Source organism: Batrachochytrium dendrobatidis, assembly GCF_000203795.2.
Source record: "Batrachochytrium dendrobatidis JAM81 unplaced genomic scaffold BATDEscaffold_1, whole genome shotgun sequence".
Classification (NCBI taxonomy): Eukaryota; Fungi; Chytridiomycota; class Chytridiomycetes; order Rhizophydiales; genus Batrachochytrium; species Batrachochytrium dendrobatidis.
Genome location: NW_006281099.1, coordinates 2,657,944 through 2,681,716, shown reverse-complemented (window position 1 = coordinate 2,681,716; position 23,773 = coordinate 2,657,944). Strand labels below are relative to the sequence as shown.

At 40.0% G+C, this 23,773-nt stretch overlaps 8 protein-coding genes across 8 annotated transcripts; 4 read left to right on the top strand and 4 right to left on the bottom strand.

Annotated features, from left to right (window-relative positions):
* Positions 1-39: 39 nt before the first annotated feature.
* Positions 40-5,115, bottom strand: BATDEDRAFT_32736 (coatomer subunit alpha). Its single transcript, XM_006675603.1, has 9 exons — positions 5,017-5,115; positions 4,307-4,436; positions 3,663-4,220; positions 2,234-3,594; positions 1,922-2,120; positions 1,610-1,822; positions 1,018-1,570; positions 585-933; positions 40-513 (listed from the first exon to the last, which is right to left on the bottom strand). The coding sequence occupies exons 1-9, from the start codon at positions 5,038-5,040 to the stop codon at positions 262-264; spliced, it is 3,639 nt and encodes a 1,212-aa protein (XP_006675666.1). The 5' UTR covers positions 5,041-5,115; the 3' UTR covers positions 40-261.
* Positions 5,116-5,202: 87 nt separating this feature from the next.
* On the top strand, positions 5,203-8,879 carry BATDEDRAFT_22034 (uncharacterized protein; the record flags this gene model as incomplete). The annotated part of the gene is made up of 7 exons (XM_006675385.1): positions 5,203-5,472; positions 5,606-5,930; positions 6,017-7,489; positions 7,597-7,747; positions 7,821-7,927; positions 8,035-8,297; positions 8,382-8,879. The coding sequence occupies 7 exons, from the start codon at positions 5,203-5,205 to the stop codon at positions 8,877-8,879; spliced, it is 3,087 nt and encodes a 1,028-aa protein (XP_006675448.1).
* Positions 8,880-8,974: 95 nt separating this feature from the next.
* On the bottom strand, positions 8,975-10,000 carry BATDEDRAFT_8814 (uncharacterized protein; the record flags this gene model as incomplete). The annotated part of the gene is made up of 3 exons (XM_006674986.1): positions 8,975-9,181; positions 9,249-9,657; positions 9,762-10,000. Coding segments are annotated over 3 exons (855 nt in total), but the record flags the coding sequence as incomplete, so codon positions are not given.
* A 754-nt stretch (positions 10,001-10,754) lies between these two features.
* On the top strand, positions 10,755-15,455 carry BATDEDRAFT_84929 (uncharacterized protein). Its single transcript, XM_006676311.1, has 12 exons — positions 10,755-10,815; positions 11,077-11,121; positions 11,308-11,474; positions 11,600-11,667; positions 11,751-11,867; positions 11,961-12,068; positions 12,155-12,877; positions 12,958-13,132; positions 13,224-13,503; positions 13,616-13,746; positions 13,826-14,322; positions 14,412-15,455. Exons 2-12 carry the CDS (start codon positions 11,114-11,116, stop codon positions 15,432-15,434), a joined length of 3,297 nt encoding a protein of 1,098 aa, XP_006676374.1. The 5' UTR covers positions 10,755-10,815; positions 11,077-11,113; the 3' UTR covers positions 15,435-15,455.
* Positions 15,456-15,991: 536 nt separating this feature from the next.
* On the bottom strand, positions 15,992-16,997 carry BATDEDRAFT_22031 (uncharacterized protein; the record flags this gene model as incomplete). The annotated part of the gene is made up of 2 exons (XM_006675384.1): positions 15,992-16,308; positions 16,397-16,997. The coding sequence occupies 2 exons, from the start codon at positions 16,995-16,997 to the stop codon at positions 15,992-15,994; spliced, it is 918 nt and encodes a 305-aa protein (XP_006675447.1).
* A 98-nt stretch (positions 16,998-17,095) lies between these two features.
* On the top strand, positions 17,096-17,467 carry BATDEDRAFT_85368 (uncharacterized protein; the record flags this gene model as incomplete). Its single annotated transcript, XM_006676310.1, has 1 exon — positions 17,096-17,467. One exon carries the CDS (start codon positions 17,096-17,098, stop codon positions 17,465-17,467), a length of 372 nt encoding a protein of 123 aa, XP_006676373.1.
* Positions 17,468-17,553: 86 nt separating this feature from the next.
* On the top strand, positions 17,554-18,674 carry BATDEDRAFT_85369 (uncharacterized protein; the record flags this gene model as incomplete). Its single annotated transcript, XM_006676309.1, has 5 exons — positions 17,554-17,907; positions 18,017-18,056; positions 18,160-18,268; positions 18,360-18,495; positions 18,582-18,674. The coding sequence occupies 5 exons, from the start codon at positions 17,554-17,556 to the stop codon at positions 18,672-18,674; spliced, it is 732 nt and encodes a 243-aa protein (XP_006676372.1).
* Positions 18,675-19,146: 472 nt separating this feature from the next.
* Positions 19,147-23,477, bottom strand: BATDEDRAFT_68 (uncharacterized protein; the record flags this gene model as incomplete). Its single annotated transcript, XM_006674812.1, has 4 exons — positions 19,147-20,928; positions 21,010-22,503; positions 22,622-22,860; positions 22,931-23,477. Coding segments are annotated over 4 exons (4,062 nt in total), but the record flags the coding sequence as incomplete, so codon positions are not given.
* Between the last annotated feature and the right edge of the window lie 296 nt (positions 23,478-23,773).

The window sequence follows — 23,773 nt, the reverse complement described above, 5'->3', positions numbered from 1 at the left end:
GATGGATTTATAGCCCACCAATAAGCATATAGCCAATTTGAAAGACAAAAGGCTTTATTTTAAAATATCTTTATCCTGCATGGATTGGCATATAAAACTTGACAATCAAAAGCTAGTAGAATGATACTTGTTTTATATGAGATAGAACAGGTCAGAGCTCAGCCCACATACGCAAGACAGTATTGAAAAATAAAAGTGTAAAAATAAGCTGGTAGAAAAAGACAGATTGAAAACAGCTCAACATGCACATTCCACAAGTGCTCATTTACTGCTATGCTCATTGCGTAAGCCAGTTCCCTGTGCTCCAATCTGAGAAATACAACACACTGTGCACTTTTTGCCATTATACTCGGGCTTGAAAGATGCTCCACAGAAGGGGCACGTCGCAGTTGCACTTCCTCTGTAAATGGGTGTCAAGGAAATACCACACACAACAAATGGATTATACTGGTCATAATCAAGCGTTACTTCATCGGTTGCGTTACGTTCACAACGTTGAACAACGCCTCGTGCCTAAAATGAAATAAATATGCAAATAAGCAAAGTGAAACCTTGGTAGAATCAAAATCAACTATTCATCTTACTTTTTGAGCAACGGCAGCAACAGGTCCAAGTTCAAGCAGCCGCCGAGCAAAAGAAAGTGACGACCCAAAGTTTTTGATTTTGAACGAGAGCAACATCGCTGTGTTTAATACAAGTTGCAAATGAACAGGCTGAAGTTGGCAGTGGGAGAAATAAGCTGCAAGCTCAACTCCGCGCTTAGGATCGCTATCACCTAGTTCTCGTCTGGCAAGCTGCAACTTAAGACCAAGAAGATACTCACGGCATACAGCCATTAGTTGCTGGACCTCATCTACTTCAGCATGGCGCTCAACAACAGTCAATACAATCTGGTGCAAGATTGTTCTGAAGCTCACTTCGGCATCAGCAAATCTAAGTGTAATCATGGTCATAATTTAAGTTTTGATATAAAGTGTATAAAAATAGACAAAAACAAAAACAAATTCAAATACGTACTTTCCAGCAGTAAATGCCTGATATGCCTCTTGTAGTCGATTAATAAGAACTTGTGGAGTAAAAACAATATAAGGAAGCACACGACGAGAATCTTCATCCCATGCACGATAAATGGGCGAAATGACAGCAGGAACTGATGCGGTGGCAGGAAGATACGATCTTGCAGCCTGATACACTGCAAGAAAATGTGGTTTAAGAGGTGTGAAATCAACAATACCTATTTGTCTGTTAAGCAATTGCATGGCAGAATCAAATGCACCGGCTGCAACATGATCTGCAGCCAAAGTAGAGTTGCGAACCCAAATATCGGCAATGCGAGTGCCAGGTGCTGGTGGGTTGTATTCGACGATATTGGCTTCTGGTGCATCATCAAGTGGAATATCCAAGTCGACTTCAAGATCCCAGCCTCCACCGCCTTCTTCACCATCCATACCCAAAGCGTGGCCGTTACCATTATGAGCAGCAGTCGCCGTAGCACTGGGTTTGCGTCGCTCACCAGACATTTCAGGAATATCCAAATCCTCATCACCCCAGTCTCCAGCATTGGCAAAGTCTGGATCGTCCAAATCAGCAACAGGGGCAGCAACGGCACTTGTATTCTGTAAAACAGTGCTTTCAAACATGATCTTGCTGACAGTAAGCAAGGGCCAGTTGGAATCAAACTGTTTAAAAATGGGAGTAGGTGTTTTTAGTAGCCGAGCATTTGGAAGAATAGCCGGTGCCTCGGTAAGTCCAGCTTCTGCCATGATTGCATCTGCCTCTTCATGAAGTCCATGAGTGCGAGCAGCAAGATATGCAAGAGGCACTAGATTGAATATCAGACATCACGTATATAAAGACACGTCAATCTTGATGAAACAACACAAAACTTTAAAGCAAGCGATAAACAAGTAGCTTAACCTACATTGACCAACTTCTTTAAGAGTTTGCACTTGCTCTTCAACATTGCCCAAGAAAAGAGCATTGTGATAACGCGACATGGTGTCGTTTCTCAACTCGGCAATCTTGAGCATTTTTTTAAGCTTTTCAACATTTCCGGTAGAAACGTACAGAAAAGACAGGCGATCAAAGTTCTTGATACGTTGATATACATATTCCACAACCTAAGTTTGAAACAAATGTGAGCGAGTTTTCACAAGAATGGATCTGCAATGACTCCAGCAGGAATCAGCCAGACATTACAATAAAAACAGTCAATTTTAACAAGACTATATACCAAATGGTTTCCTTGTCCAAGAGCCTCTACACCGAGCTTACTCCAGTATTCGTCCTTTTCAATAATCTTGGCCATTTCAAGAGCGATTTCAATGTTACCGCACTCTATTGCCAAATCGAATCGAGTTTTTGGATCCTTGACAAACTGCAATGCAACTTCTGGATAACCCTTTTTTTGAAGATAAGAAATAATAGATTGGCCCACCAGATTTGATGTACGAATAATGTGGAAAACTTCGTCGTGGTTGCGACGAATAAGAGCCAGTTTAAAGCGATACTCTGTGGAATCAAACTGAATAGCTCGAACTTTTGCCTCACGATCCAGGACAAACACCTGGTTACCCTTGACGTGGAAAATATATACGGGCTGATCTACTGTTCGGATGATTCCGTTATCGCCATTGGGAAGAGCGTACTTGATATGATTGAGGGTTGAATAAACAAAAATGCCCAAATCGTCCCATGCACCACTCTTGATTTTGATGGTTTCATGGAAGGTGGCAAGTTGATCCAGTTTTTTGTTGGCGAAAATAATAGTGTGCTTGCTGATCAAAGCAACGGTACTCTGGTCTGCAGACCATACAATATAACGAACACCACTGACTGGTAGCTCGGCAAGAACGGCACGAACCTCTGTATCAAACAAAATCATAGATGTTGGAGTAGAAACAAGCAGATTCTTTCCTCCAGCATAGAAAATCTCTGACGCATTTATAGGAGCCTTGATTTGCTTGGTCACCGTATTAGAAAGATCTTTGATAAGAATTTGGCCCTTGTCAAGTACAGCAAACCGATTACGAGCTACAAAAAGAGCCGATGTACCTGTGCCACGTTTGGTGTTATTGCCATCATTGATGTCATTTCCACTCAAATCACGAGGGAGATTGTACATTTCATAGTTTCCGCCATCGTTCATGGAGGTAAGAATAACAGAGTGCTCTGCAGGATTGTATGACATGGTACGAGGCGGGAAAGCCTGGCCAGCTTGACCACGACGAATGGTCACAACGGCATGGTCGCCATTTTTTTTCACATTATAAGCACGAATATTCTTTTCGCGGACAAAAAAGAGCATGTCATTGTGCATAGTTGCAGCAGGTCTTTCACGTTCGAGCTTGAATACAATTAAGCCACTGTCGTGACCGGCAGCAAACAAATTCAATTCGGGATGAGAAATGAGAACCCAGAAACGATCGTGTTCTCGGCGGAATGTTTGAAGAGCAGTGCGTTTGTTCATATCCCAAATACGAATGGTCTTGTCCTCGGCAGCTGAGATGATTAGATCCTGGCGAGGATGAAAAAGAACGCCAGAGATGTTGTTGAAATGGCCTCGACAAGTATCTACTTCCCATGCTCTCGTTTCTATTTTTCAGTGTAAGATATAATTAGTATAATCAAAAAAGAGTAGTATCAGTCACTACACAACGTACCATTCATCCTCCACAATTTGATCAGACGATCGTCACCACCAGACACTATAAGTGGCATAGTGGGATGAAACGATGCCCAATTGAGACCGCGAGAATGACCTTCCAAGACATACTTGACAACTGCATCAGTGTTTCCAAACACATCAGGTTGGCCCGTCAGACCGCGAGAATGATCATCGACAGGAGGAGCACCAGCAGCATGTTTTCTACGCAAACCAGAAATATCCCATACACGAATGGTTTGATCTTGGCATGCAGAAAGAACCAGATCATCCTTTGGATGAAACATGGCGCTCATTACGTAGTGATTATGACCTGTAAGGATAGAAATGCAGTTTCTGGATTGCCAGTTCCAGATTCGAATGGTCTGGTCATCGGAGCACGAAATGATCCAAGGAGATTCATGATGAAAGAAGACACTGCGAACATAATCGAGATGGCCATTAAGAGTAAACAAACAACGACGTTGTTTCCAGCTCCAAACCTTGATCTTGTAATCGTCACCACCAGAAACAAACATGGGTTGAGTTTGATGGAAAGCTACACCACGAACTGGACCTAAGATTTGATCAAACAAAACGCCGAGTTTATTTCTGCAATGTTGGAATTAATATCACAGAAATTGAACCACTATAAGAATATACCTTCGTGCTCATCAAAGCGATCAACCAGAGTTCCCATTTTATAGTCCCATAACTGAATAGATCCATTGTGCAATGCAGCTAGAATCCAAGGACGTTTGGCATGGAACGCTAATCCCTTGACTCTGTTGGACTAGAAATGAATTTGACATGTAGTTTAAAGTTGGGATTAGCAATGAGAACAAGGATGATGGAAATCAAACATGACAGAATCTCGTTTCCGCCTAGTCCACACAAGCCAACTCTTACAAGAGTTGAAACTAAAAGTCTATACAAAAGACTGATATTTGGAATGCAGTACATGAATAGAATTACAGATTCATATAGTAAAGTGTAGGTCAGGAACAAGACTTTACAAGAATACTGACAGTAAAGTGATGATGCAAGACTAGAGATCCACAAGGACGAAACCCACTAATCAAGACATGCAGTGATAACCACATGTGAATGTATGTTACTTGTCTATAGCAAGGAACATCAAGTACTGGTTTAGATCAATCCCTTGTTGTACATTCAACTTCAACCAGTCAACTACTTGATGAATGCTCATCACAACATCAACAGTGAATGCCGTATTTTATTGCAAGAAACTTGAAGGGTTTCCGCACATCAAGAATCTAAAACGAGTTGATTCAGCAGTCCAGTCCAATCCAATGCAGTCCAATGCAGTGATAAACTCGACACCAGCATTACAGCTGAAACAGTATCAATACCTTGGTCTCAAACTTGGACAACATGTTCAACAATAATGCCAACGAATGCTTGAATGAATAAAAAAGAGTGTTCTCGTTGATAAGATCCGAACAGCGCTTTCCAACTTGTAAGTCAAGTGTCGAATCGCTTTATAAACTGACTTGATTCTCTGCCAACGCGACGCTCTCGCTTCACTTGAAACTGAAATGCAACCCAAACGATCGAGATCTTGGATGCTGCAGTCGAGCAATCCTCCAAAAACTAACCTTGCTTCTGCGTCAAATCCTTCTGAAAACCATCAACAAACTCATCGCATTAATCTGTCCATTCCTACTAAACCTCGTTCAATGCTTTATCCTGCTGCCATCGAGGCTTCTACTATCGCTACATACATTCCAAATGCTTCTCGTCAACCTCCTCTGTCTTTGGCATCTCCTTCTCAACAACTCTCTACTTTTCAGTCTAGTGCTATTCAGGTAAGACTGTCATCAACTCTTGTATTGGCTTATGCATGATCCAAACTCGTTATATTCCTAAATTGTCCGAACATTCAGTCTTATATTAATGTTCAATGCATTACTATCATCCATTGGTATACAATGCATTCAGTGTACATCTTATCCAAGTCCGTCCATTGTGTCTGCTCGATCGCATCATCCAGTCAACTCTCACAAGGATGACAATGCTCCAAACACTACTCAAATGTCACACCTTGCTTCTATATCTAAACCTCAAATCAATCTAAATCCTGGCAATATTGCTTTTTCTGAAAAAAGTAATGCCATGGTTAGAATCAATTCAAAGTCTGTCATGTCTTCTCCGACCTATGATTTACCTCCGCCAACTCAGAAATACCAACACAATCAAAATCAGGCCCGTCAGCAGATTCACCAAAATTTCATGAATAACAAACTATCTGAAAGCTATATTCAAGGTAATCTATGCACTATTACACCCTGATCAACCATTTAAAAATGTTCATATTTAATCAACTTTCAATATGGGCTGTGATTAAATTAGACTCAAATATAGAGGACAATAACTCCAAGGTATCGAGTAATGTCACAAAAAATCAATTTAGCATTTCAAGCGAAAATGAATTTGAAATGTCGGATTTGGATGAAAGCGATATCATTGAACTGGAAAACAAAACTAGTCAATATATGTCCCAGGTCGATACTATGCACGTCTCTGCTACTACTATTGCTCCAGGTCCTTTTGCTGGTGCTCGTCTTTTAGACGTGAATGCTGATATTCCGCTTTCGCCGCCTCCATTTGATCATGGAAATACAAATGGTAATATTAACAATATTTTGAGCCAGTCTCAAAATATACAGTCAAACAACACATTTGCCTATAAACAGCAATTTCAACAACAAAATGAAATAAAACAGCCATCACAAAAGCAAGTCCATAATCAGACTCCATCTCAAGCGCACCCATCTTTGTCTGATTATCCAAATGCAAAAACCCTCAATCTACTTTCAGCTACCATGGAGTCTATCCAATCAATAAAATCATACGCGATCCCAGAAGTCGAGCATCCCGAGTCCAATCTCTCCAAACGACAGGACCAGTTACAAACACCATCTGCTGGTCCAGGTCAATCTGGTATCAACACCACTCTCATCAATCGCCGTCCGGATGCATTCACATTGAATGAACTCTACTACGCCAAGCGCGAAGTTGAAAAACTTCAGCGTGAGATTGTACAATCCAAACTTCAAAACGAGCGTTTGGAAAACGATATGCTGGTCAAGAGCGGTGAAATTAGCATGATTAGAAAGAATCTAAATAAATTGAGCACTGAAAACTCGGCTCTAAAAGACGATCTAATTAAACAGCGTGTCATCTCCGAGCAAAGTAAAGACTCTATGCGTGCAAGTTTACAGGTTCAACTTGAACGTGTCAAAACGGAAATGTCATTCAAGGAACAAGAGCTTTTAGCTTTACAGCTCAATACAAGGAGATCACGACCCAGCTCATACAGTCAAAATACATCTTTTACTCCAAGTGCAGCCGCACGACACCATGGTCAGTTCCCGACTATGGCTTCATTCAATGAGCCTTTGCCTATCCACAAACCACAAATCACAAAAGTATCAACGGCAATCAACACCGATCCTGTTCCAGACCCAAAACCCCGCATTATTGAACGCATTGTGACTGTTTCGGCTCGATCTAATAGCTCTATTCATACCGATTATACGCGTATTGTTTTTGGAAAATGTATGATGGATCATCAGCTCAATTTGTTGGAATGGGGTACTCAGCGTCAACAGCAAAGGGCTATTCATGCGCTGCTTGCTGTTGTTCAAGATCTAATGACAGACTCTTCTTCCAACGCTTTACTACTTCTTCCACATATCCAGGGCCTTTTGGAATACTGTATTGAATGGGAGCAGAATACTTGCTTGCTTGATTTATTGGAAATTTTACGAGCTACTGTTGGCATTAGTCGCTCCTGTCGTTTGGTAGTATTGTCCAGCTCAGGTTTGTATCTATTTTTCAGTATGAACTTTTTACTTAGTTTTTAATGTTTTTATTCAACAATAATTGATATGCACTTCTACATGGCATTTTTCAATTCAAATATTTAGAATTTTCAACGGTTTTGTTTAGCATTTTTCAAACCATGACTTCTGGGGATAATGGGTGGTTAGCTGGTGAAGCATTAGCATTGGTTCAAACCTCGCTTTTAAAGATATTCATTGATTTATCTTTCGAGGCAGACACAGAAAGTATTTACAAGTGAGTGTTCTATCGTTATTCTAGTATATATTTAAACAAGCGATCTGATAATTAAGCGCTGTATTTGTTTTAGATTTGAAGACATGATTACTTCAAATGGGATAGGAAAGCTATTTTTAACCACAGTTCCTACCCATGTAACGATTTTGGCTACTCATTTATGCTGTCTTTTATGCAAGAGTAAGCACGACATTGCTTTTTATACTAATATGTATAGATCTAGTAGAACGATTAAATCACGGTTTTATTGTTTGACTAATTTAAGCTTTTCACTGTGTTTTACTTAGACGAGTCATTTGTGCAGAATCTCTCTGTCATAGCAGCTCCTTCAAATGATGGGTCATCTACGACGGCTCTGTCAACGACTGGATCAACCTCGGGAGTTTCTACTGGAACATCGTGTATTAACCACATTTGTAGCCTATTGACTAATCCACTTGACTCAACTACACGAGAGGATTCGAATCAACTGAGACACACCATTCTTACTTTTTGTATGATTTCCATGGAAACAAATCCTCAAAATTCCCAGATTTTTGGAATTTACTCGGTGAGTCTTGATTTATATCTGTCAGTTGATGTTTGTTTCACTACTTTATTAAATGGGCGTGATATTTTTGCAAAACCATAATAGAATCTGAGCTCATTTGTCGAGTATATGCATGGTCTCGTTCAAGAATATGTAGTACACTTGAACTCGTCTCTGGATCATGTAGATCTCCCAATGGCAAAAAATACGCATGCTTGTTCAAGTAGAGAGCTTTTAAAAAGCAATCTTTCTTATAGATTATCTACTGCTGTGAAATTTATTCATCGTCTTTTTGGACTTGGCACGACACTTTTTGGTATATCTCATGCAGAGCATCAACTGGTGACTTCGCTTGCTGAAGTCGCAACTCGGCCTGGTTTTGAAGATGAAGTTTCAGGTACAGTTTACCTTGTTTTGATCAATACTCTGTTTCTTGATTTCAATTCAAATCCAGTGTTTGATGCTAACTCTTTGATGTTAGATCTTGCTAAAGATTTGCTGTACTCGGTAGCAGAAAATCCGGAGCCAGCTTTGGTGGAGATATGGGGAAACGATGCTGCTTTAATGACAGAGCCTTGTGAAGAGGGAATGGGTGTCAAATAGCTTTGATTCAATACATTTAAACCTTATTTAGCCAATTCTATCATTCATTTCAAGTACTGATATTTAGATGGCTTGGTGTTGTTGGATATTCTGTTTCATCTTCCTAGCGACTGACCTACACGAATAGTTTGGCCAGCTTCTACTGAAAACTGAAATGATGAAGGGGCTTCAAATACCAACACCACAGTGCTTCCCAAACGAAACCCGCCAACTTCGTCACCGCGAGTAATAAAGCTTTTATCAACTTTATGATCATACATTCCTAAAGCAAGCTGATTCTCTGGAACATTGGTGATCAAATTCTAAGAATGAATCCAAGTTAGTCTAACCGAAGCAAAATAGCTCAATTTGTCTTGAAATAAAACTTACTGGACACATGTTGATGCGGATTGAGCCAACATTGGTTGCACCAACAGGGATCATGAAAAAAGATCCATATTTCCATGTGCCTACCATAACCACACGCTCATTAACAGCAAATAGATTCCCCATTTTAGCTGCAAGTTTTGGGGATACAGAAAACAGGTCAGCGGCAAAATGGCGCACATTAGAAACAGTCCAATCTACTGGAGAATGGAACCTGTGGTAATCTCCTGGTGCAAGATAAATGACGATTTGGAAAAAAGAGTTTCCTTTTGATGGCGATATAGACTGTGAATCGGCAAACAAAGCAGATGGACCAAGAAGAGCCTTGACTGGATATGAAATACCTTTGACTTGCTCAATGCAGCCATTGGAATCGACGGGTCCGAAATGAAGGATACGACCATCAGCTGGACTGACCTAGTTGTTTTAGATACATAAAATATAAACACATGCGTATTCAACCATCATACGTGTATTTTATGCTTAAACGCGCAGTTCAAATGGTTACTGACCAACATGGCTTTCTCTGGACCAGCGATGGGGCGAGTGCCAGCCTTGAGTTCACGATAAAAGAATTCAGCCAAGTTGGGGTAGGTATTCAGATCAGGCTCGAGCATCTCATCCAAATTGCACCCAAAAGCTTTGCTGTATAGCGTAAACAGTGGGGATCTAAGATATTCTGGCACAGTTAAATTATTCATCCATCCCCAAGCACGAGATATGGCACGAAATGGTAAACAAGTATAAACATGAACCTATATGATTTAAAATGATTTAAGCTACAATCAACCCTTTTCAAATCAACCAATAAACACCAAAACTCACCCAGAAAGGTCCGGTTGGCTCGACATGTGACTTATCCTCTGACGTCTGATTTGCATCAAGACTTCTTCTAATATTCATAAAGTGCTGAACAGCGATCCAGGTAATACCAATAGATATGGGAAGAGCATAATATTCAGTCTTTGTATTTTTCCATGCATTCCAATATTTTTCATATGTAGCTACAAATATGCAATGTTTTAATAGTGTATAACGTCAGAATAGTTGAAATTGGTTAGGGCTTGGTGACAGCATCATACATTCTTCACGATGGTCTTGTTTTTGATGATCCTGATTATACTGCGGTTTGCTTTCAGTAGCTATTTTTGAAGAGTGAAATGGTTGATACTGGCCATGCATTGGATACTGAGTATATTTTGAATAGCCCAGATGCCATTGTCTAATGGGTGTCATAATAACACCATCCAATGTAGACCTTGAAATTCTACCAATGAATGGAAATGCCAAACTATTCAAACGAGTAGACTGTTTTATTGAAGTAATGCACTTGGCCATAGTGACTCCAGAAACTAGATGCGCTTTCAGGCAAAAATGCCAATTGGCGATTGAAAGAAATAGCAAGACACAAATGAGCGTTGACGTTCTTCAGATTGCACTTGATTAGGAAATGGATTGAACTTTGCATTCTATTGCCAGCAACCATCCAGACAATGGCAGAGGAAGATGCTGATAGTCTGTTTAGACGCCATGGAGTGGGTGAATTAAAGGTTTTGCTTGAAAAGATAAAGCAAGTTTTTGGTCATTCTTGCTCATTATTCATGCAGCCATTTGTATTGCTGCCAATGCCAGATTATGCCTTTATCTAGTTTCCAAGATTAGACTGGCAGTCTGTATGCTCAGATACTGCGACTATTCCGCAATTTCAAATGGCATGCATTAGATCATAAATTAATTGTTTCTGCTGCATGTATATGCTAACGCTGGATATCTGTTTTTGTTTAAATATGCTGCATCATGCACTGTTTGCCACTGTTAATCTTGCTAATAGAACTGATGCCGATAGAAAAAAATATGACTTGCGCATAATGGTTGGGTGAGAATTATACGCTTGTTTAGATCCTGATATAGCCTTGATTTGTATATTTAGCTTATTCATTGTCCAACCATATATCTACTACATTAGTTTAACTGCATTTAAAAGATATTTTTGATACGTAATCATAACCACTCTGAAGCAATCCTACCTACTAACAACTATTACGACTTATTTACACATTAGCGAGCGATACCGAGATGTTATTGGCACAGCGGATGCAATTTTATTGATGCGAGAATCTGCGCAGCAGATGGGAGATCTGTTTGAACAAACTGATCGATTGTGCGATGTAGCTACTCTAAAAAAACAAACCCTTTTAAAAACATCTGCAAGTGGTAATTTGGCGGCTGGTAAGTTTTTAAGTTACTCGCAATTAGGACTTGAGTGCATGCATTTACTTGGAACCCCAAACCACAGTGTTCATTTGCATTAAGCTTTTAATTTTTGATTGGAAACTGGACTCATGATTATATAGAGGATCGAAAGGCACTTATTTTTTCTGTTGCTGCCCAAATCAGGTTGCTAGTCATTACTCCAGATCAAGTACAGAACTATGCATATTTGACAAGCTCGACTTTTAATTAAAAAAACTACGTTTCAACTAACCAATGTGCTGTATTTAATAGATATGGACGTCGCTAGAACAGCATCAGTACCTGGCAGCTGGAAGGCTTTATCTGATCTCTCGGCTGGTATTTCGTGGACTACAAACTGGACGTCAGGCTGCTTTGCTTAAAATACCTGTACGTAGCTGTAACTTTTAATTAATGTTGAATGGTATCTGATGGGCATAGCGTTGTCTAACATGCACATATTAAACCTCGATCATTTTACAGTCATCATTTCCCGTCGTTCAGCGTCAATGGGATGCAATCAGTCCTTTTCGTGCACAAATTATCGAAAAAATCAAGCATCGTTTGCTTAATAGTAGTTTAGAAGATCAGGTTGATTAAACATTAACTCGTGTTTTTAATATTTAGAAACAACTTGATTCGGGAACATTCCTAACACATGTTCTTCACTCGAATAGCACATTTTAGAAACTTTGGGAGCCATCGCGATGCTGGATAATCTTTCGCCAAAAGGCACATTGGATGTACTGTTGGCTCAGCGCATTGCCACTGTTGAAAGCATTTTGTCTTCAAATTGTCAGACTGTGAGCACAGATACAATTTGCTCGCTGCTGGTCGAAAGTATCGACGCCATTCACAAAACACTTCAATCAATCAACAAACTGTTTATTCAACCCGTTACTGCATTAACTGATGAAACAACTACTATTTCTTCAATTGAACTGTTTTTGCATCAACTTCAAAAAAGGTCTTCTCATTCCACTGCTTACTCTCCTTCTACACCAGTAGCACCACCACATCTTACTTTGACTGTTCAATCTGAGCAACATCAATGTCTTGTATCTAGTTTGTACTCAGAAAAGACCAACATGCACCTTTTATTTCGACACTTGCCCGAATCCATCCAACGATTTTCACCAGTCATGAATCTTGGATCAAATCATATACCTTTGAATAATACTGATATTCAGACAAGTGTTTTGGCTTGGCTTGAGCAGATTACTCGACTTGTACAAAGTGCTGGTAAACTCATCCTTGGGAGTATCTTGTCGGGCCATACTTTGGCAGATATTCGATCAACAATTCTAAAGCATATTTATTCGATCGAGTTTCAGTCTTTACCATCTGATAATCCGGTTTCGATTTTGACAGATAATACTCGGCACATTTCCTGGTCAGAGGTAATTTTGATATTCGTATTGCTTTATAGAGACTATTTGGAATGGATCATTTATTTAGAATATTTTACTTGGTATAATAGCTTACTGTGCGAGTGCTACGATCCAAATCGTATTCATTATGGAATGATATATTTCAAAAGCTATTTTTGGATCAATCTATAGTGCTCATCAGCACTGCTTTCAAATCGATTACCAGTCAACCAAAAACACTACTTCAGCAAGCATTGGACAACTTGGACAAGGGTGGACATACAGGTACTTTAGAGATGGTTCAATGTTAATACTGCCGCTACTAAAGGTGTATACGTTCATATATTGCATTGGTTAACCAAATATTGGTTTCCAGATCGTGATGTTGCCAGTTTTGTATGGAATTCAAATTTGGTGGATTTGAACGAACGCAGCATTTCGTACGATAATCTGAGGGCGGTGTGTCGTATGCAGACACCAACAATGAAGAGTCTTGGCGAGGCATTCGAAGAAGCTGCCTCGGTTGCCTGTAAAGATCTGCTGCCTCTTATTGATTTTCGAACACCATCTTGTCATAGTGTTTTAAACCAGCATGGCTCTCCATATTTTCCTACCGAGACCTTGGACATTAATGCTGATATCTTTCATTGTAAAAAGTGAGAAGCATGTTTGTTTTTTAAATATGACGGCTTTTCTGCTAGTTACTGACCATTGGTTTTTAAAACTATATTGATCACAATATCAATCAAATTGGGATTGACCTGATAGAAACGCAGAGATTTTGTCTACTGCACTGCGCGACTCGTTTTTTGAGGCTGTCAAGACTTACAAAGATGGTATGCTTGCACAACTTACAGACATATCAAGTCACATGCACGAAGATGAGATGACAGAATATGGTATGATCAAATATTAAGAGTAATGTTTAAAGTGTTTTAGGCTGTATATTCATCAGTGCTGACTTTTTCTAATTTTTAGTTCTTGGAATTGATCAAAGTTTATTTATTGGACGAACTGCTCGTATCATTGCTCTTAAAGCAGGAAAGTTTATGGCAGAGTTTGATTCAAACTCGCAGTTTAGTTTGGAAAAAAGAATGACTGACGGCAGCTCCGTTCAATCGACAGCCCACCACTTTTTAAGCCGCCACTTGGAACAACAATCTGAATCACGGACGCTGCTCCCCATTCAAGAGCTACTCATGGATGTGTATAACCAAGCCCACACATTCTGGACTACTTCGGTTGCACTACGGTTAGAGATTGCTTTTCGCGACAGTTTAGAGACTCAAGACTGGAAACTTGGAAAGCAGTTTCAAACACTGTGGGAGTCAATGACTATCCATGCTCAAGGAGAGACTGGGGATGCCATGGAAAGTAAGATGTGTCTGCCTGTGCACGCATCTCCATTTGTCCTTAATATTCTTTGGAATGTTTGCGCAGAGCTAAATCGTACCGGTAGTTATACTCTTGAAAAGGTGAACACGATTTGATTTCAATTGTTGATACAGCACTGGATAATTGGTTGGCTGCTGGCATGAATGCTTACTACCATTTTTGTATATAGCCTTGTCTCAGGTTTCTGCTTTTGGAGCTGTCAAATCGGATAATCCAAGTATATAGCACTTTTGTAACGTCTGAAGCACACGCTGAAAGAATTTCGGAAAAAGGTGCATTTCAACTTTTGTTTGATTTTCTGCTACTTGTCAAATTCATGGAAGGAAGCTGGAAAGCAGATACACCCAGGAAAACGTCTATATTCAGCCATAATGCAGATGAAAAGGACCCTTTAACATTGCAGTTTCCATCCAGTCATTCTCATGAACAAGAATCTCAGTCTGTCATAGCTGCCATCAAACAAAAGATTGATCCGATTGATTTGGCTATTTTAGAAGTACAGATTTCATCCAATGTGGAGCGATTTTACTCTCGAACATCTGTTTTTTTGGGATCGCTGCTTCTGCTTAATCCAAAGCCGCTAGAAACAAAACGTACCCCATCCGTTCAAGAACAGCACAATCTAGTGCCAGTTGCACCTCCATCGCCACGATTTGCGCTACTACCTGTGGCTGGAGCAGTACATTCTCGTTCTACGGGATCACGGCATCGATTGTCTGCAGAATCGGCGCAGCCAAGTATAGACTCTGGTGCGAGTTCTAGAGCACTAGATGGCAGCAGTACTCAAGCCGAATCTACAAATGTTTCTGGTGTCAGCAATAATGCTGGTAGCTCCAAACTCAATGGAACTAGTCATTTGCAACGAAAAGCAAGACCCAAAGCGACTGTGCGATTGTCCAAGACTCTTGCTTCGATCTCATCCTCTGAGAAATCTCCATCACTTGTCAGCTCCATCTACAATAGTCAAGCAGGTTCTTCAAGTGGAAGTGGTGGTCGCGTCATGGGATTAGTCAATGCCGTTGCTGAGAACATCACACTTAGTAGCTCGCATCAGCAAAAGGCAACCGAACTGCTCATGAATGCATCTAGTTTTATATCTGGTGTATGGGGAACGTCATCCCCTTTGACAACCAAAACAACAAACGGTGTTTCTGGATCTGGAGGAATTCACAAGCGATTTACAAACAAATAAAGGCGCATTCTTGCAACTCATATATCCACCACTTTGCATTGTATACGTAGTTTATTTGAGTTGAACGTATTTGCAACTTGTTAGAATCCGTATTTGGATCGTATTTCTTTTTTCATGATTTTGCGATTTGTTGCTTGCTCTTCAAGTGTCTGTTGTCGTGCCTTTGCTTCGTGTGCAAGGGACATGATATTATGGCGTCGCTTCATTCCTTGAGATATGACACCGGATCCAAGTTTCTATGATTATTGATTCACACACCATTTAGATTCCAGCACCATTTTACAAATGTTGAACTATTTACATTTTGAAAAGACATTTGGCATACAACAGTATAATTTCAAAACTGGATAAAAATGATAGTATACGATGGTAGCAACAAGATGGACAACTCACCGAAAATGAAGCGTTTTCTGGTAATCCTTGTAAACTAGCATTTCGTTCCAAATGCATAGCATGCATATTTCCCATCTGATCAGCATGATGAATCTCTTTAATCTCCACTGCTCCATCCTTTTTCACTCTATGTCCTAATTTAAGAAGCTAATCGATATGTCAAATCAAGCAAGATTTAAACCATGTTGATCATGAGTATAGTTTACAATGACTTGAACTCGTACTCTTACCACACTTTCATCTATACCAAAGGGAAGTCCATTTTTGTCTACGTTTTGAGATTGATCTTGAATATCCTCGGGTGGAAGTACATTTGGTTTTTGAGATGTATATCCACTAAACTGAGCTGCATATGCTTCATAATCACCCACCACCGGAGATTCACTCGAATCTGTGTAATTAAGACTCATGGATGATGAAACCAATGGTGCTACAAATGTGGATAGATTTGCATTGCTAGAGCGATCGCTGTCCTCGATACCTAAAATTTGAAATTCGTAGATTAAATACACCAAAGCCATCATTACAAGATAAACACAAGCGATTCATCTACACCAATACGACCTCACCTGGATTAAAGAAGCAATCTGGATCAATATCATCCGCTTGTTTTTTTACTTTTACCTCGGTTTCTTTTTCTAAAGTAGATTTGGATGCAGTACTACTTTTAGTATGAGAAACTGGCATGTTTTTTGATGCAGTAGAAGTGATTTTTGAAATACGAGAGATTGGTTGAGAAATCATAAGCCCAGGTTGCAGTCCATCGCCAGAGGCTTGACCAAGCATGCGTGGAGAAGGCATACTATTTGCAGTATTTGATCCTACAGTGTGTGGGCTTGTCATGGATGATTTCTTAGGAGCTGGAAGCATTGCAAACAGTGATTTGAGTCCAGACGGTTTAGGATCCATTCGAGATAAATTGGATGGACTGTTTAATGTGTCGTCATGCTGATTATCCTGATCACTACTGGACTCGACATCTCCAGAATGCACTGAGAAGAAGGAATGATCCACTTTAACTCGAGTTTTTTTCCTGGATGGCTGAGCAACAGATTCATGTTTTGCAGAAAGTGGTTTAGAAAAAGACTCTGTTTTCAAAGTAAGTTTGCAAGTATTACTGGCTTCACTGTCCTCATCAGATGAGCCATAATCAGCAACAAGCGACTGCATATTAAACTGTATTTGTTGAAATCATCCGAATTAAATCACGGCAGTCCTCAGGTAGAAACTCCGATATCTTGAATCTTGCAGTCTAATCTGAACTGTTAATGATTGGATTCAACGCTTGCTCGCCCATCAAACCAGAATCACACAATTCTTTGCTGGAACTACCGAGCGTATGGGCCAAATATCGCAAGGGAAAGGAGCTTGGCAGAGGAGTCTATGGAGTGGTGTTCAAGGCAACGCACATTGAATCTGGAGAGTTGGTTGCAGTCAAACGGACTCCTATGGACGAGGAAGGCATTGGTGCAACAACCCTACGAGAGGCATGTATTCTCAATAGAAACAATATTAGGGATTATGAATTGCATCGTAGATTTCAACCTCATAGCTTCAATCGTCGAATGAATGCGGAAAACATTGTCCAGTTGAGTTGTTTGCTAGATCTCCGCTTACTAATAAAGTCTTGGTTTGTGTAGTCGTAATACTGACCAACTCTTATTGAGCAACTCGTAGAGTTCATGAAGTTTTTCAAGATCTTCCACATAGATTTATCTACCTTGTAATGGATTATGCAGAAACAGACCTAGCAAAACATATCAAGGCATATGTATGTAAAGCTATGTTAGAACAAACAAACGACTTTAGTTCTGAGCAGCAGCTATCGCTTCTTTCCTTGGATGACAAAATTGAGTTGGGCTTACCAAGAGAAACGGTTCGAGATTGCATGAGTCAGATTTTAGCTGGTCTGGCGTTTGCTCATGGTCGCAGATTAATGCATCGTGATTTAAAGCCAAGTAACATTCTTGTAAATTATTCAGTTCGGGGTGATATGTCTTCAAAGCTTAAACTTAAAATTGCTGATTTTGGATTGGCTCGAGTACGTTCGTTCCCTGATAAACGGCATTACACTCCCGAGGTATGCGATCGTATGGAATACTACTTGGAATTTGCTTTGGATGTGTATTTGAAATAGACTCCAACATAACTTTTTCAAATGCGCTTGATTTTTACATGATTATCTTTAGACTGTGACCATGCTATATCGTGCTCCTGAAATCTTTTTTGGTGTGAGAGAATATGGAGCTGTCATAGATATCTGGAGTTGTGGTTGTATCTTTGCAGGCAAGTCATGTTGTGTTGCTATTTATTTCTAATATTTTATAAGTAGATTTTGATGTACCATTACTGATCATATTCACCATGCAATTAGAGCTGGTACGTGGCCGCCCGCTATTTGATGGAGAAACCGAAATCAGTGTTTTAAACGATATTCAAAGGTAAAGGGTTGATAATGTGTTAGAATACATGATTTTGAAATTCATAAATTGCAGTTAAACTCCTAATACGGTTTAAATTTTGGCGAATTAGAAAACTGGGTCCAATTAAAGCCTCTGATGTGCGTAACATGTCGTTACCAGACATTATCTCGTTTCAAAATCACTCACAAAAAACACCCCTTTCAAACTATGTTTTGCTTGATCCGATTGGTCTCAATCTGCTCGAGGTAAACTATCTATCTGCATGCATGCCATGTTTATATTAAATCGCTCTCAATCTGTTATTTTAAACTATCCTTTTGAAAAAACGTAGAAAATGCTGGTCTATAATGCAGATAATCGTATTCGCTCCCAAACTGCTTTGGAACATGCATACTTTAACCCTACGCATGATCTTGAGGAATAAAGTCTATTGCACACAAGCTATCGTTTGTCATTTTTATTGTATCTTTTATTCACTTGACAATCAAATAAATATACCATTCTTTAAATTTCCAACCTCCCAGTTTAAATAGGCAGTATCATACAACTTACATTGTAGAATTACATCCGTAGTCACGCAAATGGAACACTCAAAACGAACGCTTACATTACAGTTGCATTTTTGAGACTTCAATCCTTGGTTTCTCGAGTTACAGCGCAAACACGAGTTCAATTAACAACATCAAAACAGTTGAATCTAGGTTCAGACTTGGTGATCGTATAGTGTATAGCTATATTAAATAAGGAAAAAGGGATCATTCGATTGTATTATATGAATATTATATTTACTCGAGATATTTAATCAGTTTATTTAAAAATATTGCATTTTACGTCAATACGTCGTAAACATGATTACATAATCGATTTCAAGTCTTAATCCTTCATAGTTTGACGTGCCTTTTGGCAGACTCTTTCAGTTCATCTAGCTCACCTGTCTCTGCACACATATCGTAAAATATGCCTTTTCCCATGCTCAACAGCTCGTTGGGAGTGCCAAACTGTGCCACTTTGCCCTTGTCCAAAACTAAAACTTTGTCATAGTCAATGATTGTACGCAGACGATGAGCAATACACAGCAATGTGGCGTTACGGAATTCACTGCGGATAGAAAGCTGGATACGAAGGTCAGTGTCGTGGTCGACACTTGCTGTAGCTTCATCAAGGAGGATAACGCGAGATCGACGAAGGAGAGCTCGTGATAGACATAAAAGCTGACGTTGACCTTGTGAAAAATTCGTGCCGCCTTCATTGACTGGTGTGTCGATAGAAATTAAAGACGTTGATGGAATGGCTAGATTTTGCGTCGTGTCAGACAAGGGTAGGGAAGTCGAAGACAAAAGCTCAGACTCGACAACTCCTTTGAGAAGACTACCCGATGAAGAGTTTGGAGAAAGAGCACTTTGGCGAATCGAGTCAAGAAAATGCGATAGCCGAAGACATGACCAAATCTCTGCATCCGTATGCTGGTTAAACGGATCCAAATTGGATCGCAACGTTCCTGAGAATAAAACAGGATCTTGTGGAATGATGGTCAATCTAGATCGCAAGTCGTGTACTCCAATTGTGGAGATATCCACTCCGTCAATTAGAATATGGCCGGCTTCAAACTCGAGGAATCTAAAAAAGGCCAAAGACAAAGTAGTTTTTCCAGCACCTGTGCGACCAACCACGGCCACTTTTTCTCCGGCACGACATTGAAACGTTACATTTGAAAGCACCGGATTTAAATTGGAAGAGTAGCGCAAAGTCAAATTCTCAACACTGATATTGCCATGAGTCGGCCAATCAGCTATAGGACAAGTAGCAGGAATAGTAGCAGGTGCCTCTTCCTTGATTTGCAAATATTCATCCACTCTCTCGACTGCATTAATCTCCATTTCCATAAGCGCATGCATACGAATCAGCCAAAGAAGAGATTGGCTAAACGATAATGAGTAACTAATGCTCAATCCAGCAAGACCAGCGTTCATGCCTCCATTAAACAATACCATCGTCACAATAGCCATTGCCGATGCAAGGGAAATGAGTGCACCGCTAAAGTCGACACGAATTCCAAGCCAGCGGTTCAATGCCCAAAGATTGAAAAAGGCAATATTGTTGTGATCAATTCGTTTGTGGATCTGATCCACAAACCTATTTTGAGCAGAATAAGCTCGAATTGTTGATGCACCATTGATGGTTTCTCCAAAGTGAGAGAATATAGGAGATCGAGTAATAGAGTCCAGACGCTTTAGTTCACGAGAACTACGAATGTAACTGCGACCCACAACTACATAAATGACAGAAATAGGGATGACACTGAAAATGGCTTGAGGCGTGGCATACAGAATCAAACATAGGATTCCAGTAGCAGAAATACAATTTCCAAGGAAATCTCCAATAAAAATTCCAACTTCTTGATCAATGTCTTTGATGTCTTTGGAAAAGCGATTCAAAATACGTCCCATGGGTGTTTTTTCAAAAAAGTGTGCAGGTGCACGAAGAATCTTGTCGACCAAGTTATTATGGATAGTACGCGAAGCGTTGAGTGAACCTATAGCAACAACACATACACGAATAAACACGGCAAAAATAGACAGTGATCCCAAAAACGCATAGATTCCAATATAGTAACTTAGATTTACTTCCTTCTTTGGTGCCATTAATACAGTAGTAGATGAATTCCCTGCTGCCCATATCTGTTCCTGAAACAAGTCATTATTCTGTATCAAGAACCCAGTGGTAGGAAGCACCAAATCGAGTTGTCGAGTTTCATGTACTTGCCGACTATTAAAGGGCTGCATAATAGATGTAAAAACATTTCCTACATTGGAAACAGATGGAACTTGTCGATACGCGTCTGCCCATGTTTTAAGCCATATATCATTTCCAATAACTAAACCCTGAGCTGAAGTATAGGCAGCAAGTACAGCTACAAGGAAAAAAAATCCACCAGCAGCCAGCATATATGCCATATATACTCGAAAAGGCACAGATCCAGTTAATCGCTTTTCTTCAATTGTGATTCGCTTGATATTCAAAGTAGATATACTGTTTTCTTCCAAAGAAATAATCAAATCTTTGGAAGATGTGCCTTTCCCTTTAATCAGGGTGAATGCATCAGATTTGCTGGAAGCCCCTGCCATAGGAGTGTCGTCAGGAGTCAAATCAGCGTCAAGCAATGCATCTGGAATTGCATGTCTTACGGGAGACTCGGCGGAATGCAAAACTACTCCTTTAGATAGTCTAACGACAAAATCGGCCTTGGGGGCACAAAGTGCTTTGGCGTGAGTTACTAGTATACGAGTGCGTCCAGCCAGCAATGGCCCACAAATGCATTTTTCAAACAAATGCCTGGCAGTTGGAGCATCCACAGCAGAAAGAGGATCATCTATAAGAACGAGTGGCGATCTTGAATACACGGCTCGAGCAAGAGATATACGAGCCTTTTGACCGCCAGATAGATTTACTCCCTTTTCACCTACTTCAGTCATGTCGCCACCATCTAGATTTTCCAAGTCTTTAGTCAGAGCACACGCGGCCAGTGTTTCTTGATACCTCACAGGATCAAAAGCGGATCCAAAACAAATATTTTCGCGAATCGTTGCATTTTGAAGCCAAGACTGCTGAGAAGCAAATGCAATTGGCAAGTGTTGATCTCCTTTTTGAAGCTCACCCAAGTGAACACCGCCGCCATGTTTCAGATGCATTTCTCCTAGAATTGCCATAAGAAGACTGCTTTTTCCACCTCCTGTTGGGCCATAAACAACGCTGAGTTTATTTTTTGGAAAGCCAAGTGTCAAGTTTTTGAGATGAGATGCTGGTCTAGAATTATTATCTCGTGTGGCATACCACGAAAACGTGGCATTACCTATAAACTGAACAGAGTCGGTAAATACGGCAGAACTATCCACAGAGTTGTGTATGTTTGGTTCTTCTAAATAATCCTCAATTCTGCGAATGCTAACAAGTGACTCCATGAGTTTGACAATAGCATCAGGAAAGGCTTGAAGGGGCATACGGAGCAAATTGAGCAGTGCAAGTGCTGTAAATGCCGTTGATGCATCTAGATTTTGACCAAAAATCCAAGTCATCATGGTAAATGTACAGAACGAAACGAGTACGGGTGTAGCAGCCCAAATAACTCGGGAAAGGGCCGTCGTGAAGATATATGACCAAAGTGCCTTGAGCTCATTTTCACGCAAATCTCGAATCTTTTTTGCAAACCGAGGTTCCCATGCAAAAAATTTGACAATCCGAATGCCATGCAACAGCTGTTATTAAAAACAAGTTGGATGAAAAGCATTAGTACAAGAATGCATGATTAAGAGTAAGCCATCACCGTAGAATTGAAAATCTGGCAGATCTGATACCAAACAGTATGTCAAAAACAAGTACCTCATTGATGGCATTGATACGACCATCGGTAGCCTCCATTAATTGCTTCTGATATCGAGCAATCAAATGTCCAATTTGGCCTCCAATAGGAATCATGATCACCATCATAGCAACCCCAGCTAGTCCTGCTGGGCCAGCGATATAGACTAGAAAAATAATACAAATCAATGCCTCGAGTGGTGTCATCCACAGATACATAACATAGGATGCAAAATCGAGGACCTTGAATGCATCTAAATAGTAACGGTTAGTTGTTAGATAGCAATACAGTTGGGGTTTTAAATATGTAAAAGTGTAACATACCAGATGACATCAAATTAACAATTTTTCCTGAACTGGCATTAGAATCGGCCAAAGACAAGTCAAGCACAGTATCAAGATGACTGGCAGGAATTAAGCTTTTTTCATATATCAGCATGACAATCACAGAGCGAACACGGAGTCCAATTCGTCGACCAATCAAATACATTTGGCCATCGCAAATAGAGCGTGAAATTGAAGAAAGGAAAATAGCAAAGGCATACATGACTGCAACAGATGGATGTGATATGGAAGCAGGATTTTCCACAAAAATCAGAATTTGTTGAAGGAAATATGGACTTCCCAGAGTAAACACTGCAGAAAAAAAAGCGAATATCGCTTGTATGATCAGCAGTGTACCGACATATGTTGTAAGATTCCAAATAAGCGAGCAATTTTCATTTTGGCAAGCCTCGTATGATGAACGAATGTTTTTTGCCAAGTCATCAGGCATCATGTTATTCAGATCCTCTGAATCCAACGATTTGTCATATCCAAGACTAATCAAATCATCCATCCAAGAAAATGTAATGATTGACCAAATAGAAGCGCACGACTCTTTTACAGATTTATCGTTGGATAGTAGCCATACACGAAACCTATGCTCGTTGCTCAGCAATTTCAAGCAAGAGTAGATACCGAGCACAAACAGATATCTAGTAGCCATGGCGGCTATATTATTATTACTGCAATAAGGCTCTCCAATTGGAGCAGTTTCGCATACGATCCACAAAGATCGAATATCTGCAGGTATAGATATTAGACGAGCAAATCCAAGCCAAAGAAGACCATGAAAGATTGGGCCTGCATAGGATTGCGAGACAGTCGTCAACGCTGGAGTTTCGT